Source organism: Punica granatum, chromosome 6 (assembly GCF_007655135.1).
Source record: "Punica granatum isolate Tunisia-2019 chromosome 6, ASM765513v2, whole genome shotgun sequence".
NCBI classification, from domain to species: domain Eukaryota; kingdom Viridiplantae; phylum Streptophyta; class Magnoliopsida; order Myrtales; family Lythraceae; genus Punica; species Punica granatum.
The window spans coordinates 14,429,519-14,447,474 of NC_045132.1; the positions used below are offsets into that span (position 1 = coordinate 14,429,519).

The 17,956-nt window shown below is 36.5% G+C and overlaps 2 protein-coding genes and 1 long non-coding RNA gene across 5 annotated transcripts; 2 read left to right on the plus strand and 1 right to left on the minus strand.

The window, feature by feature from the left end:
* The first annotated feature begins 2,111 nt into the window (after window positions 1–2,111).
* LOC116212174 lies at window positions 2,112–7,518 on the plus strand. The gene is made up of 2 exons (XM_031546745.1): window positions 2,112–2,542; window positions 6,905–7,518. Exons 1-2 carry the CDS (start codon window positions 2,132–2,134, stop codon window positions 7,322–7,324), a joined length of 831 nt encoding a protein of 276 aa, XP_031402605.1. The 5' UTR covers window positions 2,112–2,131; the 3' UTR covers window positions 7,325–7,518.
* Window positions 7,519–12,483: 4,965 nt separating this feature from the next.
* Window positions 12,484–15,206, plus strand: LOC116211801. Of its 3 annotated transcripts, none has more exons than XR_004157752.1 (5): window positions 12,484–12,843; window positions 13,284–13,404; window positions 13,492–13,599; window positions 14,002–14,107; window positions 14,315–14,384. It is a non-coding gene; the product is annotated as an uncharacterized LOC116211801 (long non-coding RNA). The 3 variants fall into 3 exon arrangements; XR_004157753.1 differs by lacking the exon at window positions 14,315–14,384 and adding an exon at window positions 14,817–15,206 and having other exon boundaries at window positions 12,535–12,843; window positions 13,294–13,404; XR_004157751.1 differs by having other exon boundaries at window positions 12,536–12,843; window positions 13,294–13,404.
* Window positions 14,666–16,078, minus strand: LOC116211800 (lysine-rich arabinogalactan protein 19). Its single transcript, XM_031546313.1, has 2 exons — window positions 15,079–16,078; window positions 14,666–14,974 (listed from the first exon to the last, which is right to left on the minus strand). Exons 1-2 carry the CDS (start codon window positions 15,904–15,906, stop codon window positions 14,870–14,872), a joined length of 933 nt encoding a protein of 310 aa, XP_031402173.1. The 5' UTR covers window positions 15,907–16,078; the 3' UTR covers window positions 14,666–14,869.
* Between the last annotated feature and the right edge of the window lie 1,878 nt (window positions 16,079–17,956).

Consider the following 17,956-nt stretch of genomic DNA (forward strand, 5'->3'; position numbering starts at 1 on the left):
AAAATTATAAAATGAGATGCAAATGTAAGGACTCCATTTAACTATCTTATAAATTCTCTCGATTTTTTGTTTAATTACTTTTTCTTAAGGAATTAGTACATTTAATTTAGGGGTGTAAATGAGCTGAGCCGAACATGAATATACTAGGCTCAAGCTTGGCTCATTTATTAGTTTACAAGTTTGGGCTCCATCTCTATTTCGCACGAGCCTAACTCTTCGAGCTTGGGCTCATCTTGTATTTAATGAAAGCTCAGCTTGACTCGTATAGGCTTGTCACGTTACAGAGCTCCACTCGTATAAGGCTCATGAGCTCGAGCTCGTATAGGCTTGTAACCTCAAGCTTGTATAGACTTGTGAGCTCGAGCTCGCATGTGCTTGGATTAGGCATGTGTTTGGATTGAAATATTGTAATAACTCATTATATATATATATATATAACTTACAAGAGTATATATATATATATATATAAAGCTCCTTTAGGTTCGCGAGTTTCATGAGTCGAATACGATTAAGCTTGGCTCGACTTTTTTAACATGCGAGCTCGAGCCGAGCTTGAACTTTATAAGAGCGAGTCAAATTTGAGCTTTCATCAACTTGAGTCTGAACTGTTCGTGAATAACTCAGCTCGTTTACACTCCTAATTTAATTATTATATTGAAATTTGCGAATGAACGTTAAATGTTTTCTTGAAAAATAAAAGTTTCTTTGTTAACAAATATTATACATTGTCTAAAAATTTCAATAGCATTTTTGTATTATTCAATTTGGCGATTATATTTGTTCCTTGAATGTCTATTCTAAACATATATACAAATTATATATAAAAAAATATCATGCAAATCGTAGGAACTTCACTCTGATTCAGGTTTTTTAATTTCTCTCAATTATTGATTTAGTTTTTTTCTTAAAGAAATTAGTATATAACATTATTATATTTAAAAATTGTAACTAAAAATTCCCAAAATAATAAAAAAACTATTCGCGAAAGATATTAAATTTTCTCTCCAACAATTAGAGAAACTTTTAATAATGAATAAAATAATTTCTTGAACTGGCACAACGCGGTTTCCTATACTTAATCATTTTGTGAAAAGGTTAAACCGATGCCATCACAAATAATTGTGCAACACATGACGGGTCGCCAGTTGGTAGGAGATCCATAAGTCTAGTAACGGATAGAGAAGGGGTCACAAATTAGCATGAAAAATTGAACCCGGCAGCACTTGATATCCGAACCAAAGAGATAATAATTGTTAAATTGAGATGGGCCTTAAATTGCAAATGGGCTTCCTCGGAAGCCCATCTGATGCAGCCAGTAGGCCCAACTCCTTCCAAACCTAACTCCCGTGTCCGTCTTCTTCCCCAGATGATTAATACAGCGGTTGCTTGGCTGCCCTAGCGTCGTCTCCGCACTCTATACCTCACACCGGCCGCCGTCGCTTGCAGCTCGCTCGCAATCTCTCGGCACTGCCGGCAGATCCATATCTTGGTGCCTACTCTCCCTTCCTTCTCTTCATCTTTGTACTCTATTTGGTTCCCGTGTAGCTCTACCAGTAGAACACCCGAAAGAATGCCCTGCCTCTTCAATTACGTGCAGCTTTTCGTTTGAAACGCTGTGTATTCCAAGCCAGGCGGTGGTAGGATAGGAGTAGAGGTTTTTTGGGTTTGTTGCGTTATATATATATATAGATAGATAGATATATTGCTTTAACCGGATTTTGACATCCTATGTCTCTGTATTTTCACCTGTATACATATGTTTGTGTTTGTGCGTGTTTAGTTGTCGGGGCGGGGCTCTCTTGTATATTGTATTTGAATCGATTAATGTTGTGGCTTGATTGCAGCATTTCCTGTTGTTTCAGCTTTGTTTCGCGCCCCGGTATTTGAAATTTTTGGGTTCCATGCAATAATCGATTGATGTTGTTTCTCGGTTTGAGCTGTGATCCGTAAAAGTCCGTTCTTTTTTTTTATTTTTTGGACTTTCTCTTTGAAATGTTTCCCACATTTGGCCATAATAGTTGGGAATCCTCTTAGTTAACTCGGTTCTGACTATGTTGGTGGATGGGTATGTCTTTGTATCGCTAATCTCTTTACGACTACTAATGTGTCAGGAACGACTTAAGAGCCGGAGATGGGACGCGTTCGCACTAAGACCGTGAAGAAGTCCTCTCGACAGGTCATCGAGAGGTACTACTCCAAGATGACCCTCGACTTCCACACCAACAAGAAGATCTTGGAGGAGGTCGCAATCATCCCCTCCAAGCGGCTCCGCAACAAGATTGCGGGCTTTTCCACCCACCTTATGAAGAGGATCCAGAAGGGCCCGGTCCGAGGGATCTCCCTGAAGCTCCAGGAGGAGGAGCGCGAGAGGAGAATGGACTTCGTCCCCGACGAGTCCGCCATCAGGACCGACGAGATCAAGGTCGACAAGGAGACCCTTGAGATGCTTGCTGCCCTCGGGATGAAGGATAACATTCCCGGTCTCATTGAGATTGAGCCACAGGCTATGCCAGTTCAGTCTTTCGGGCGCAGGGGTAGGTATTAAGACAATGCTGTTGCTGTCACTCTGAGAGCAGTAACTTCAGTTTTTGTCGGTGAACTTTTGTTTCTCGTAGGTGCTTTTTGTTGTTTCTTAATGGATGAGCTATGAGACTAATGTGGAAAAACTATGATTGAGGAAGGCTTGTTATATATCATTATCGATTGGTTAATGAAAAAGTTCGGTTTTATCGTTTTCTGTGTGTATGATCATATTTGCCCTTTCTTCCTTGAAATGGGTCTGATTTACTGATGAGGGAATCGATTGGTTTTATGGATTTACCGAGCATTTCAAGGGGCGTTGAGACTTTCATTGACAGCAAGTGTTAGTTCGACTCCTTTCCTTGTCCTTTGTACTCGAATATTTATACTCTTTGTTTAAACCCGTCCAAAAGTGAATTACTGAATCGGTTTGAACAATGTACAATAACAGGTTGAGAAAGTTTTTTCGTATAGATTCTCCAATGTTCAATCCTTGATAATACAACTTTACGATTGTTTTGATTGGATGTTTATACAAGCATCCGTATTTTGCATGAAACATTGATTAGATCAGTCTACTCGCATCCAATGAGAAGTTGAAAACCATAAGTATAAGCCTGGTAATTGTTTTCTAATGAGTTAAATAGGCAATTTGGTCCTTGAGATTGGTAAGTTACATCAATCAGGTCCTTGATTTTTTTTTCTTACATCAATATGGTTCCTTACATTTCGAAGTATCAAACAAGTATGCGTTACATTAATTAAGTCTTTCTATACATCAATTTAGTCATTGAGACAATGCGTTATATCAATTAGGTCCTTAAGTACATTAGTAAGTTCTCAGTCACGTCAGTTGGGTCTCCATACAATCAGTTAGGTTATAGGCGAAATGGCATTAAATCTTGAAGGATCTAACTGACCTTTCATCAAATATAAATGATGTAATATTAGGTGCCTTTTTTTGATTTGGGGTTAAAGCTATGACTGGCGAACTGCCAGCCAATGATGTAATTGGATATCGGCTAGGGCCTCATGGTGTGATAACTGATGTAGCAATCTCGATCCATCGAGAATCGAGACTCAAGAGCGGTAGAAGTACAATTGAACTGGATTTACTCCTTAAATGAAATGGTGCAACTCCTTAAACGGAATGAAGAAAGTTGCACACTTGAAGGAAGGCATCTAAGCATTCTCCTAGAAATCACTACTATATACATAATGGAAATTTTTGATACTATTGATAGTGTTATCAGAATAGGACCGGATATCAAACCGGTATGGGTTCACAGGTTTATGGATTCAACTGGGGATTCGATAGATCGGACTGCACGTTTAATTAAAAATTAAATAAATAATAATACTACCAATCAAAATAATTATAGTTTGATAAATATGCAATAATTACAATATTACTAAGAAAAACAATTAAAATATGATTATGAATAAACATTTAGTAAGGTCACTCTGATAAATCACAAATGAAAGGTAAAAATTGCACAACAAAAAGTTGATAGCTCAGTGGATTAGTGGGTGAAGTAATAACTTGGAGGTCTAATGTTCAATTCATTCTCCAACCATGGCTATTTTGACAATTTTTAAAGAATAAAGATAACTCATAAAATCGGCTAGTTCATGTGAGTTTCCTTGAAAACCTCCCGATTCTTTGGTTTATAAGTTCATTCATACACTTTGGGTCCACGGGTAGAATCAGACCGGTCAAAGTGCCGGTTTCCTATTCGACCGGTCAAATCGATCGGTTCGTTCTAGTTCTAATAACAATGGTAGATAGTTATTTTAACTGTAATTTACTAAATTGCCCTCAACAATTCTAATTATATTTAAGAAAATTGTTAGATATAAGGATAAAACCTTAAAAGCATCTATTCATCAATTTTCACAACCTTCTCCTCATTGCGCCATGTCTCCTACATTCCCCTCTCCCTCTCTTCCTCTTGCATTACCTCCACCCCAACCTTCAATTCTTTTTAATTATCTTTTTCATTTCATTTTGATTTTTTTAAATTGAAAATATTTAATATGATTTTGCTTAATTTATTAGTTGCACGTAGCGTGGGAGAAAGCTTTAATTAAGGGTAAAGCCTGACCGACAAGACTATAGAGTCCAACCCGTCTCGATTTACAAAAGACTCTTATTTAGTAATTGTTCATGAAATAGTGAAAACCATTAAAAAAGGACGATTATAGAAACCTAATTTTGGCTAAAAAAAATGGCAGGAGAATTATTTAGGAGAAATTTTGATCACGCAAAAAATGATTATCTCAGAAAAGTTGAACCAAGAATTGAACATTCCATGTGCAAAATGGTTCTTTTGGAATGTTTGGGGACTTGCAAAATGATTTAACAAAATCCCGAACACGAGCAAAATGGTTTCCTTTCGGAAATGATAAAGGGTAACCCTACAACCATAACATATCTTGTGTACCATGTTCAAATCTCATTTATATAAAAAAATATAAAAATTTCCCGCAACACGTAAAGAGCTCCATTTTGACTATTCTACATTTTTTTTATTTTTTATTTAGAAATTTTGATACATTAAAATAATATTAAAAATTGCAAATAAGATTAGAAATATTTTCTTAAAAAATAATAATGTTTATGGGATTAAAAAAAAGTGCTAATTACGTTCCAAAAAGATAAAACATCCACAATATATATTCTAAAGCATTATTTTTTAAATGATTTTATTGTCGCAAATATGTTTTTAGCTCATGTATTGCTTAGGTTTATGATCTATTTAAAAAGCATATATAATTATAAAAAGAGGTGCAAATGCAGGAATTTCCATTTAACTATCTTTTAAATTCTCTCGTTTTTTTGTTAAATTATATTTTCTTAAGAAATTAGTATATTTAATTATTATATTAAAATTTGCAAACGAACGTCAAATGTTTAAAAGTTTTTTTTATTAACAAATATTATACTTTGTCTAAAAATATCAATAGCATTTTTGTATTATTCAATTTTGCAATTATATTTGTTCCTTTATTACTTAGGTTGAATATCTATTTTAAAGGCATAAAAAATTATAAAAAAATATTGTGCAAAACGTAGGAACTTCACTTTGATTCATTTTTTTTTAAATTTCTCTCAATTCTTGATTCAGTTTTTTCCTTAAAGAAATTAGTATATTGGATTATTATATTTAAAAATTGTAACTAAAATTTCCTAAAATAAAAAAAAACTCTTCTCGGAAAATATTAAATTTTCTCTCCATCAATAAGAGAAACTTTTAATGACGAATAAAATAAATTCTAGAACTGGCACAACGTTGTTTCCTATACTTAATCATTTTGTGAAAGGGTTAAATGGATGCCATGACAAATAATTGTGCAATACATGATGGATCGCAGGAGACCCATGAGTCTAGTAAGGGACAGAGACGGGGTCACAAATTAGAATGAAAAATTGAGCCCGGCAGCACTTGATATCCGAACCAAATAGATAATAATTGTTAAATTAAGATGGGCCTTAAATTGCAAATGGGCTTCCTCGGAAGCCCATCTGACGCAGCCAACAGGCACAAGTCCTTCCAAACCTAATTCCCCTGTGCGTTTTCTTCCCCAAATGATTAATACAGCGGTTGCTTGCTTGCCCTAGCGTCGTCTCCCCACTCCATCCCTAGCATCGGCAGCCGTCTCTTGCAGCTCGCTCGCAATTCTCTCGGCACTGCCGGCAGATCCATCTCTTGGTGACTACTCTCCCTTCCTTCTCTTCATCTTTGTACTCTATTTGGTTCCCGTGTAGCCCTAGCAGTAGAACACCCGAACGAATGCCCTGCCTCTTCAATTGCGTGCAGCATTTCGTTTGAATTGCTGTGTATTCCAAGCCAGGCAGTGGTAGGATAGGAGTAGAGGTTTTTTGGGTGTCCTTTCGTTGAGACATCAGGGTTCAATGCAGTAATAGTGTTGCGTTATATATATATAAATATATATATTTGCTTTAACCTTTGTTCCATTTTGACATCCTATGTCCCTGTATTTTCACCTGTATACATATGCTTGTGTTTGTGCGTGTTTAGTTGTCGGGCCGGGGCTCTCTTGTATATCTGCTGTATTATCGATTAATGTTGTGGCTTGATTGCAGCATTTCCTGTTGTTTCAGCTTTGTTTCGCCCCTTTATTTGAAATTTTTGGGTTCAATGCAATGATCAATCGATGTTGTTTCTCGTTTTGAGCTGTGATCCGTAAAAGTCCGTTATTTTTTATTTTCGTTGACTTCTCCTTGAAATGTTTCCCGCATTTGGCCATAATAGTTGGAAATCCTCTTAGTTAACTCGGTTCTGACTATGTTGGTGGATGGGTATGTCTTTGTATAGCTGATCTCTTTACCAATACTAATGTGTCAGGAACGACTTAAGAGCCGGAGATGGGACGTGTTCGCACCAAGACCGTGAAGAAGTCCTCTAGACAGGTCATCGAGAGGTACTACTCCAAGATGACCCTCGACTTCCACACCAACAAGAAGATCTTGGAGGAGGTCGCAATCATCCCCTCCAAGCGGCTCCGCAACAAGATTGCGGGCTTCTCCACCCACCTTATGAAGAGGATCCAGAAGGGCCCGGTCCGAGGGATCTCCCTGAAGCTCCAGGAGGAGGAGCGCGAGAGGAGAATGGACTTCGTCCCCGACGAGTCTGCCATCAGGACCGACGAGATCAAGGTCGACAAGGAGACCCTTGAGATGCTTGCTGCCCTCGGGATGAAGGATAACATTCCCGGGCTCGTTGAGATTGAGCCACAGGCAATGCCTGTTCAGTCTTTCGGGCGCAGGGGTAGGTATTAAGGCAATGCTATCGCTCTGAGAGCTGTAAGTTCAGGTTTTGTCCATTAATTTTTGCTTTTTCAGCTGTGCTTCTTATTGTTTCTTTATGGGTGAGCTATGAGAGTAGTGCTGGAAAACTGTGTTAGGAAAGGTTTGTTATACATCGGACTCTGTTCGCATAATGAAGAGTTATGTCTTTTATGGTTTTCTATCTACGATCATATTTCTGGCCTTGCTTTCTTGAAATGCTCTCTGATCTATGGGGGAATCGATCTGCTTTGAGCTTATCAAAATGGATTTACAAGAGCATTTCAGGTGGCGTTGTGGCTGTTTTTTTGAATGTGACTATTGCTATGATGCCTTTCCTTGCCCTTGTGTTATTAAGTTTATACTATTGTTTGAACCCGTGTGAAAGTAGTTCTAGGAAAGTTTGTTTCCTATAAATTTAATGCCTGTTTCATACCTGACAATAGAACTTTACGATTGGTTTGGTCGGATGTATATACGTGCATCTATATTTCATGAATTCTAGCTTGACCAGGGTGACTAAATGAATCGCTACATGGAGAGCCTACGCTAGATACTGAAACTTGGATTGCAGCTTATGCCATACAATTGTTATTGTTGCCACTACTGTCAATCTTATCTTGCTGTAACAGGAGCCTCGATGGTGGACTTACACCGACTTCAATCCATGAGATATGCTTAGCTGTTAGAAGGGTAAAATCGGAGAGAGAAAGTAATAGGCTACTAGTACTCCTGCATTAATAAGTAATAGCAGTTGATATTTCGTATTTCATTATTCAATTAACCTTTAGTTCCGTTCTATTCACCGGAAAAGAAAAAGAAAAGAAAACCTCGGTTCCGATCTCATTTTCACCGGAGAAGAAAAAGAACACCATCAGTGGAAATCGCAAATTAAGCCAAACTAGTTTAATAGTCGCTCATTGCGCGGGTAAAAATCAAACAACTTTTAGTTACCAAATTAATCTTGTCAGATAGTTATATAGGTAATGCATAAATATGACTTATTAGAAATCAGATGAATTGTGTTATACATATCTAAATTAAAACAAATCCTTCATATCGAATGCATACAAATTATTTCGGCAAAGTAATTAACTACATCTAACAAAATATAAAAAGGCGGGTAAAATAGAATAATTTCTAATGAGTATAACAATAAATCAAACTAAGATCCAAGGAAAAAGAGGAGGAACATACATAAATATGAGTGAAGAAAAAATTACGGTGTTGGAGGAGTATGAATGAAATAAAAAGGCCAGTGATGTTAAAAATTTAACAGTGGGTACTTATATAAGAATTTCATATGCCAATTAGGCTACTAATAATTTTATTTAAATATTAGATGATATCTACCGCTTTCCAATAAAAGTATGATTTTCAATGTAAATCTGTCAGCATGTAATCTATAAATATATTGGTATAATACAAACGACATCTATATATTTGTATATGGCTTGCAACTTATTAGATGATATCTACCACTTTCCAATAAAAGTATGATTTTCAATGTAAATCTGTCAGCATATAATCTATAAATATATTGGTATAATACAAACGACATCTCTATATTTGTATATGGCTTGCAACTTATAATGCCACTATTGGGCTATATTTCGTCATATATAAATTATATATTGGCCAATGTATATATTATATTCTTGCCTTATATATAGTGTTTATATATTCCGATGGATTATATGTGGATATAATCCCTATATTCTACTATATAATTAAATGAGAACATATATTATAAATATATTTAATTAAAATATCTATATGAGGATATTTTCTTGATAAAAGAATATCTAAATTTCCTTAATATATAAATAATGACGTGACAACGTGAGAGAACTCCGTTTTATATTTTTGAATATGCGGCGGCGTGAAAATTCGACTGGGAACTTTGTTATTATATATACTAGTCGTGGAGATCGTGTGTTACACAGGATAGTTCCGCCAGTTTGAAAAGAGATGATGAATAAGAATTTGAAAGAGAAATTGGATTGCTTAATAGAAATATTTTGTCATGTGTAGAATTAGAGATCAACCTGAAAAGGATACCGCGAGAAGGAAATACTCGGGTTAGGTCATTACAGACAAATTACTACATAAATAAATTATAAGACATCCTCAAAAATAAAAATAAAAATAACAAATGAGTACATGTAAACCTACAATTAAGACTTATAATTAAGATTTAAATAAAAAAAGGTTTGAAAAAAAAGGTTTGAACTCATGTCACTAATCTCATTAGATCTGGCAAAAGCAAAAAAAAAAAAAAAATCGGCAAGAAACTTTTTCAAAGCTAAATTAAGAGAATACCTTAGTGCTGGTCAAGAAATTCGATGACCTAAAGCACTTAAATTGGCTGAATGTCTTAGGTTGTACAGTTGATTGAACGCCTCAGGCTGTGCTATCTATAATGTATCACAAAAAATCTATAAAAAGTATTTAGAAACTAAAGAAATCGAAAAAATTTCATTCGGAAATTGAGTGTTCTAAGACCATATGAGTAGACCAACATTGTCTTTGCTTTCATATATACTAGTCGTGGAGTTAGTGCGCTGCACGGGATAGAACGTGATTATTTTTTTTACAATTTTATAATATTAAACATTATATGCATGTTTTAAACTTCTTTGTATATTAATCTTTATTATTTTAGTGTATATATACTTTAATATTATTATTTTGTATATAGGGATAAAATAATAACTTTCATCATAAATAAAAAATTAAACTTCAAGATTATTAAATATTTCTTAGATAATAAAAGCCAAAAATATATTGAAAAAATCACCGGTTCAAATTAGTATCTGAGCAAATTAGTGAGTGAGTAAATTAGTATGCTTTCTATGGGGCCGATTGACCAATATGGTCCTCCTGCTTTCTATCATGTATTTGTCCATGACTGGCTGGAGCCTTTGCTTATTGCAGCGTATGCCCCGCCAATTATATAGTGAATACACCCACCAATTATATTGTGAATATGTCCACCAATTAGATAGTGAAGGATTATTTAATTCTTTCATGTCATTTGATCTTAATATCATCATCTTTAAGAAATATTTTGTTCAAATATCTTAAATTTTTTATCGTTTTGTTTTCTTATTATCAATAAGAATTTGTGGGTGATTTCAATATCTTAAGATAATTTAATCTATATCTTTATTTTAAGATATTATATCTATATCTATGTCTTAACCTAATCTACGTGTGGGTCACCGTCTACCTCTTATACAAAGAAAAAACTTTTTTCACAATTTATTTGTATCATCTAGGTTTCAAGGAGATACTACTGTTGCATCCAATTGTTTTTTTAAGGCATGGCTAACTTTTTCCCCTTTCTAGCAATTTACAATATGATACTGTACATTTATGGAACTATATGTTAATATCATTATTTTGCTGTCACTATTGAACTCAATTTTTGTAACTAAAATAGCATTAAATTTAATTCAAAGTAAAAAAAGGTATTTAGTAACTTTTGCATTGTATTCATGAGTTCAGTACGAATTATACAGCTAAAATCTATTCTTCTTAAATAAAATATAATAAATAACTTGAAGACAATAATAAATTACAAAGTTTCTAATCATAATGTAGTTAAAAAAATAATATCCATCGTAATCCTACTACATATGCAGCATCCATTCCACGGAGCTTCCTCTTCTTAATGTCTTTATTATTTATGCTGATTATATCTTCCCTACTTCCCTGACCATCATTCTAATTGCTGTAATGTATTCAAAGAGTTTAATTAATTCATAAGAAATAAGTACTCGGGAAGTAGTTAAATTGATGAATAACTTTACCTCATCAATCTTGTCAAGTAAATATTGCGTCTCGAAGCTAAATTTTCCTCTCGAAGCGTGTAAAATTCATAGGCAATATAGGTAGAACATATAATTGAGAAAAAAAGTTAAGATTTTTTTTCAATATTTTTGCACTTTTGAAATTGAGAATTAGAAATGAAACAACAAAAAGCTAAAAATTAAAACAACAATAATTGAACAACTCACTCGTGTAGTGCTAAACGAACTTTTTGAGAACTTGCTCGTGGACATAATCTTTTTAGAGCTAAATTGGACACCATTTATGTGGGCTATGTTTCCCATTGATAATATATTATACAAAATCTAGATAAAATATAATCCGGTTTATTTTTTAAAATCAAATATGATTTTGGTACAAATAAATTATATTATATATGATGTAATCTATATTATATTTATATAACGTATTATATGATGTATGCATTATAAGATTTAAGGACGCCATGTAGACATAGATAAGTAAGATATACTTAACGATCTTGGCAAAAAAAAAAAAAGAAAGCATAATACATATGTTATATATATAATTAATATATAAATATATTTAGATATATATTGTACTATAATACATATATTACGTATAGGTTTCAATAAGAGATCGCCATACTATGCAAAGATTTTTTCTATAATTTTAGAAGATTTTATAATTGAAAATTAATTGAACATATTGTGTAGTATACAAAAGATTTTATGGTATTTTCAAAAATAATTTAGAAATTAAAAACTTAAAAAATGAAAAAATTTCATTTAGAAATAGAACATTCTGAGGTCTCTGGCAGGACCCAACTCGTATCCCGCTTTCACATAAATATAGATATAGATATAGACATATAAGTTATAATTTTCACCCATTATAATATCTGTGATGTCAAACTCAATAGCATACTAAATATAAATATATACAGTGTCATGTGATACCTTTGTTACATACAAGATTTTCTCCAATAATAGGAAAATCTTATAGCAATTTGCAAGCTCTGCCTTTGACCGCAGTCATGTTCATGGCCATGGCGATGTTGACCACAGTCAACCCTAGCAACTATTGTCAGTCCATTAACTTTCTCATTCAGCCCGGATTCACGTCCCGTTCGATTTGTTGGTCTCCTAACTCGAAAAAAAAAAAAACCACCCCTGGAGAATCATATTCGAGCATATTACTCGAGTTAATCCTGCCAAATTACGCACAAAGTTACAGGGCCGAAAAGAACGAAGCCAAAATTATGCTTCCTTAAAGGTACAAATAAAAAAAAAGGTATTATATTAAAATTAAAACTAAAGATCAATGAAACTGAAATAACCTAAAAGGCTTAAAACAACCTAAAAACCAAGCAACGTCAATTAACCCTTTCCCCTGCTATATATATTTATTCCCTGTAGTTTGAATGTGAAATGAATTGGAGCAGCGTACAGGGCTCCTCTCCCCTCCCCTCCCCTCCTCTCCTCTCTCGCAAACAATGCTTCTGCTTCTGCAGAGCAGACGATCTTGAGGATCAACCCTCTCGAATCAATACTTTTCCCTGCTATGCTCTGCCTGTACATTGAAATGAATTGGGGTTATCCAGTTTGGGCTCTGAGGCAGGTGTTGGTTGAAGGCAGGGGCGGTGATTCTCGGACAGCGGTTGTCAATCCACCCGCTTCTCTCGATGCTCTCGCCGCCGCTATGTTGTGTTTTTCCATGTACTGGATGTTCCTTTCAATTCAATTCTTAATTGATCACCTTGAGCTGCTGCATTTTATAGTTTATGTATAGGATGTCATGTATGTGGAGGCGGGCCGTTCCTCTTCAGGTGTAGTTTTCGTTGTATATCGATGATTGGTGCGAGCGAGTCTCGAGGGGACTGAGTTCTTGAGAGTTACTATGGTGGATTTTTCATTTATGTGTGTGAGCCTTCACTGAGCAGTATAGTTGGTGGTAGATTGAATTACGGGGACCGTACCCCTGCTGTGACTGCTTGAATATAGTTAGTGGTAAATTGGAGTTTGATTAGACGTAGACATTCATATAAGATTGTCAGTCCTATCGAATGTTCTTGCTTTCTGGATCTTAGTGTTGTCAAAATACAATTTTATTATTAACATTTTTGGCTGCTGAATAAGCATCTAACGAGGGTCGGTAGTCTCTCACAGACCCAATCCATCTTGTCCTTCCTTCTTCAAGCCCAAATCTTCTATCAACACGAAGCGCAGCATCGGCTTCTCCAAGTTGGGCTCATGACTTAGAGCTAACCCACTTTAAAGGTCTCATTTTCTTTGTTCTTAATATCATTCCCTCAATTTGGTTTCTGGTTTGCACCAATTTTTACGGATTCCTTGTTCATTTCGTAGGGGGGTTGCTTTCCGACTTTAGGTGGAGAGGGAAAGTCGTGACATTGGAGTCCGGCAGTTCCCGCATTGTTGAATGATCAGGAAGCTGCTGCAGTGCATACAGACTTGGTATTCAATAGAATCTGTTAAGTTCTGTTCGGTTGTGCTGCTATACGGTTTGGCTTGCATCAATCGGTTTGCTTCTTAAACAAGATCAGGTTTCTGTTTGTTTACTTGTGTAGAAAATGACAGCTTCCAAAGCAGACTCAACTACCTTTTACAATGCTCTTTTTAAGATACATGTTTTCTTTTTACAAAAACCAGCTTTCAGCTTATTAGCTTTTTCCTAATGTTATCCTCTCTCGTCGGATGTTTCTAGGCTTTTACGATCCAATCCGGATAACTTTATCGAGAATCATTGTGGCTTCTTTTGTGGAACATCCTGTTTTGGTGGAGTCCTGTATTTTCCACATATAAAAGCGAAAGCTCAAATTCTGTGTGGCAACATGATAATGCATGTCTTATTTGCAGGGCGCAGCTATTGACTTGAAGCTCCTGAGAAGAAGAAGATTGATTTTACGCTTAATGAATGTGGTGAAAGATCACGAACAACTTGTGGACCAATTTGCTAGTGCAGGTAAAATTTTTATGTTTTGCTGATATAATTGTGTTTTCTTGCTGAATGTTGTTGGATTTGTTCTTGTCTTGAATTTCTTTGACGATATTCCCCAGAAAATGGGTATGTTTTGTGGATTATGATCAATCACTGTGTCGAAATATATCTAGACCAAGAATTTTCTATGAAAAGCTTTGTATGTGACTTTAAATGTCATGTCATTGGTAGGATGCATATTCTCATTCAAGCCAATGAGCAGTCACTCAGACACTGCTGTGATTTCCATTCTAAGGCAAGTAACTGCCTTCTTAAATTTTAAGAAAAGAGATGCCTGTGATTAGGGATTAGATTGATTAAGTTCAAAGTCTCTTGCTCGCACCTAATTTCTCTTGATTTTATTAGAATCTCGTGTATAATTTTGACTAACAAAATTGTCTTGTACTGGATAAATTACTGGTATTGTTCCTGATCAATGTGCAAGTTGTCTTTGGCATCATAGGTTAATCGACAATCCTGGCCTGATCGTGGAGTATGACTTGCAAGAAAAGACTAATATAAAGTCAGAAACAGATCAAGATATGTTCAAATTAGAAGAAGAAGAAAATAGAACGTTTCCATTCTTCCAAGAATTTTCAAAGAATACAAAATGTTTAAGCCTGGTGGTCTATCTTTTTCGTTTTATTCTCTTCCATATCCGTAATTCTTTGCCTCCACTTCATATTTGCTATAGATTACCCTCTTCGTAAAGTATGGAAGTGGCTCATGGCATTCAAATACATCATATCAGAAAATGCAGCTTCTGAAAGCTAGAAGAACAGCAGAAGTAAGTGCAACCCTCATCCACATCTCGGACCTTCTTACTTGTAGGTATACAGCAATTCCACCACTCTGTAAAAACAAGTGACAGCGTGTAAAAGATGGGTGATCTTTCCATGACATAATATATAACCAAAAGTATGTTTATACTAATAATGGCATGTTACTTATATTACCATGTCTGGGGAGGGTGCTGGGGCTGTATCCTCTTTGTCTTGCACTGCTGTTGGAGGGGCTGGGGGGCTTTTCGGGAGGGTCGGCGCTGGGGCAGGTGCATGGTGATGTCTTTTGTGTTTGTGCTTTCTCTTTTTGTGCTTGTGGGGTGCTGGTCCTGGTGCTGGCCCTTGAACGGGTGTCGGGGCCGAGATTGGTGGTGGTGTTGGTGCTGGTGCAGGTGCTGGTGGTGCCATTAGTGGTGAAGGTGCCGGCGCTTCCTTAGCCGGTGCAGGCGCCGGTGTCGGCTTTGCCGGGGCTGGTGCTGGAGACACCTGTGGTGGAGGCAAGGCTGGTGCTGGTGGCAGTGGTGGCGGTGAAGCTACTGGCGATGGGGGCAATGCCGGCGGTTGCACTGGGGCCGAGACGGGAGGGCTCGGGGGTGGCAGTGGTGGTGGAGTCTGGGGTGGCAGAGCCGATGGAGTCGCCACCGGTGCAGATTTAGGAGGCGGAAGTGATACAGGAGTTACTGCTGGTGGAGGCGTGGTTGCTGCAGGTGGAGGTGTAGCTGCTGCAGGTGGAGGTGTAGTTGCAGCTAAGGGAGGTGGTGTTGTACTTACCGGCGGCTGCACAGAGGAGGAGGGCGTTACAGAAGCAGGAGGTGGATTGGAGGGTGAGGCAGCCGGACCTTGCGCATGTGCGATTGCTAGCGAACACGCGATATAAATCAAGACCTGGAGCCAAGGACAGCGAGCCATTTTTATTGATATGGGAGGGCTATGCAGAAGATTTTTGTATGGCATATTATATAGAGGTAGGAATGACAGGATGGAGGGGTTTGAAAGGTTCATTAAAAATAATTGGTGTGTTTTGGAGGGAGAAATGTAACGCTCATACTGATAGCAACATTTTGTCTAAAAAGTCTACAATGATGGGTGATGGACAAGGGATCCTCAATTCATGAGAAAGAGCTGCTCCATCCCACCTTGCCCTATTTATCTATTATGGCTGGTGATTCGGCAACATTTGGCTTTATGAATGAGTTCATATCAATCGGGATATGATTCGTATCATCTCAACTAGAGGTCGGTGCTTGGAATTGATATGATACCGGTGCCAATGTGTAACCTCATTTTGCTCAAAACATGAAATGCTTGAACTTGTATGAGATATCCCTCTAGATTTGCAGGGTCTCTACTTTCCGACTCTTCCCTTCTTGCATAATCAAATATGTTCTAATTTGTATAGCGTGTGACAACACCTACTAATGGAATTATTGACTGATGGGTCTGTCAGCGATGACGTGCTTGGACCTGAATTTATCTCGAGCTTATTGTAGGATGCTCCAAACGGAGAACATTAAGGGAAATGAAGGGGAAAAGGATGGGTTTGAAGTAGCACTGCCAACTGCACCTTTTACCTAACAATTCTGGATCCTTTTAGCTCAAACCTAACCATTGGTAAGACGTCCATGTCATTTACTAAGCAAAGCTAGGCAGAAAGCAGGATCAGGAAATCTCCTCGATTCAAATAACGATGAGATTTCCCCAGATTTGATGTTCGGAATCGGGATCATAGATTAGAGAGGAACAAAACAGGTTGGAAATTCAAGGAGAAATCACATGATAATGAGCTGCAAAAATTTCCAGTACATAGATGCAGAGCCTTTCACATTTACAGATTACAGGTTGATGGTTTCAAAACTTCCAACTCAACAAATGGACGCATAACTGACACTGTTGTGCAAGCAGGAAAAATTGCCGATACGATAAAATAATCTGGGATGCCCGGTTATTTTCCGGAAAGCAAACTCATTCACTTTCTTAGGACACTTGATTGGTCGATAAAGTACTTGATGATAAGACGGGAATTTTGGTGTGTTTGATTTTAGAATTAAGTAGAATTTAGTTTTGATTTTAATTGGGTTGTAATGATTGTATTGTTGAATTATGGAAAAAGTAATTGATAGTTGAGAGAATTTAATATTAAAAATTGAATTGAATGGTTAAAAAAATTGAAGAAAAAGAAAAAAGTAATAATTGTGGTGTTGATTTTTGTTGTGTAGTGAGTATAGTTAAAGTTAGAGTTAAAATTTTAAAAATTTGATTGCGAAACCAAACGGGTTAGGAACTTTAACGTGCATTTCTATGGGGTCCGTTAAGTGTTCTATCGTGGACTGCCTATGGGCTTGCAGTCACAGAGGTTGAGGAGGGTTCTGAAGCAAAGTCAGTCTTATGGATACAAACCCACTGAGCATTCGGATGAGGCTAAATCATCGCCCGATAAGGGCTACGATTTTAATGATGAGAAATCGAGAGTGCCAAATGGGTGAAGAAGAAACACTTGGACGTGATTCCGAAATTCCTCTATTTACAGGCACTTAGTCCCACAGCCATTCCCGAACTAGGAAAGTATTGTATGAAGCTGGAGTCAGCAGGTGAAGCTGCTTTCGTAATTGCAGCGAGAGAGAACTCATGTTCGAGTTTTTATCTTAACATTTCAAATTGAATGTAAGTATTTCATCGATGATGCTCATTTATTTATTTATTCAGCCTATTTCCTCTTTCTGTTATTGATCATTAGTATTATTGGTGTACCTCCTTACAAGATTTCGTGTTTAGGAAAACCGGTCATCTCCATTCTGAATGAACTCTAAAATTCTGAAAAGCTGCATAGTGATGATGTAAAAATTTCACTTTGCAGGATCTATCAGCTTTTAAATGTCCAAGAATTCAACATGTCAAGAAGGAGGATGTCTGTGATTGTGAAGCATTCATTACTTTGTTGTGTGATGTTTGAAAGGCTTTCTAGAAGTGGTGGGGAGTTAGAAGAGGATACCACGGGAACATTTTTAGGCCTATGCAGAAGCACGACTGAGGACCCTCTTACTTGCTCATCTAG

Bases quoted from the DNA above. Each gene is read 5' to 3' on its own strand.
- LOC116211800 (XM_031546313.1), bottom strand. From the start codon at position 15,906: ATGAACCTTTCAAACCCCTCCATCCTGTCATTCCTACCTCTATATAAT. The intron at 14,975-15,078 runs GTAATATAAGTA...TTGTTTTTACAG, and splicing joins CAGCACCCTCCCCAGACATG to AGTGGTGGAATTGCTGTATA.
- LOC116212174 (XM_031546745.1), top strand. From the start codon at position 2,132: ATGGGACGCGTTCGCACTAAGACCGTGAAGAAGTCCTCTCGACAGGTC. The intron at 2,543-6,904 runs TAAGACAATGCT...ACGACTTAAGAG, and splicing joins TCGGGCGCAGGGGTAGGTAT to CCGGAGATGGGACGTGTTCG.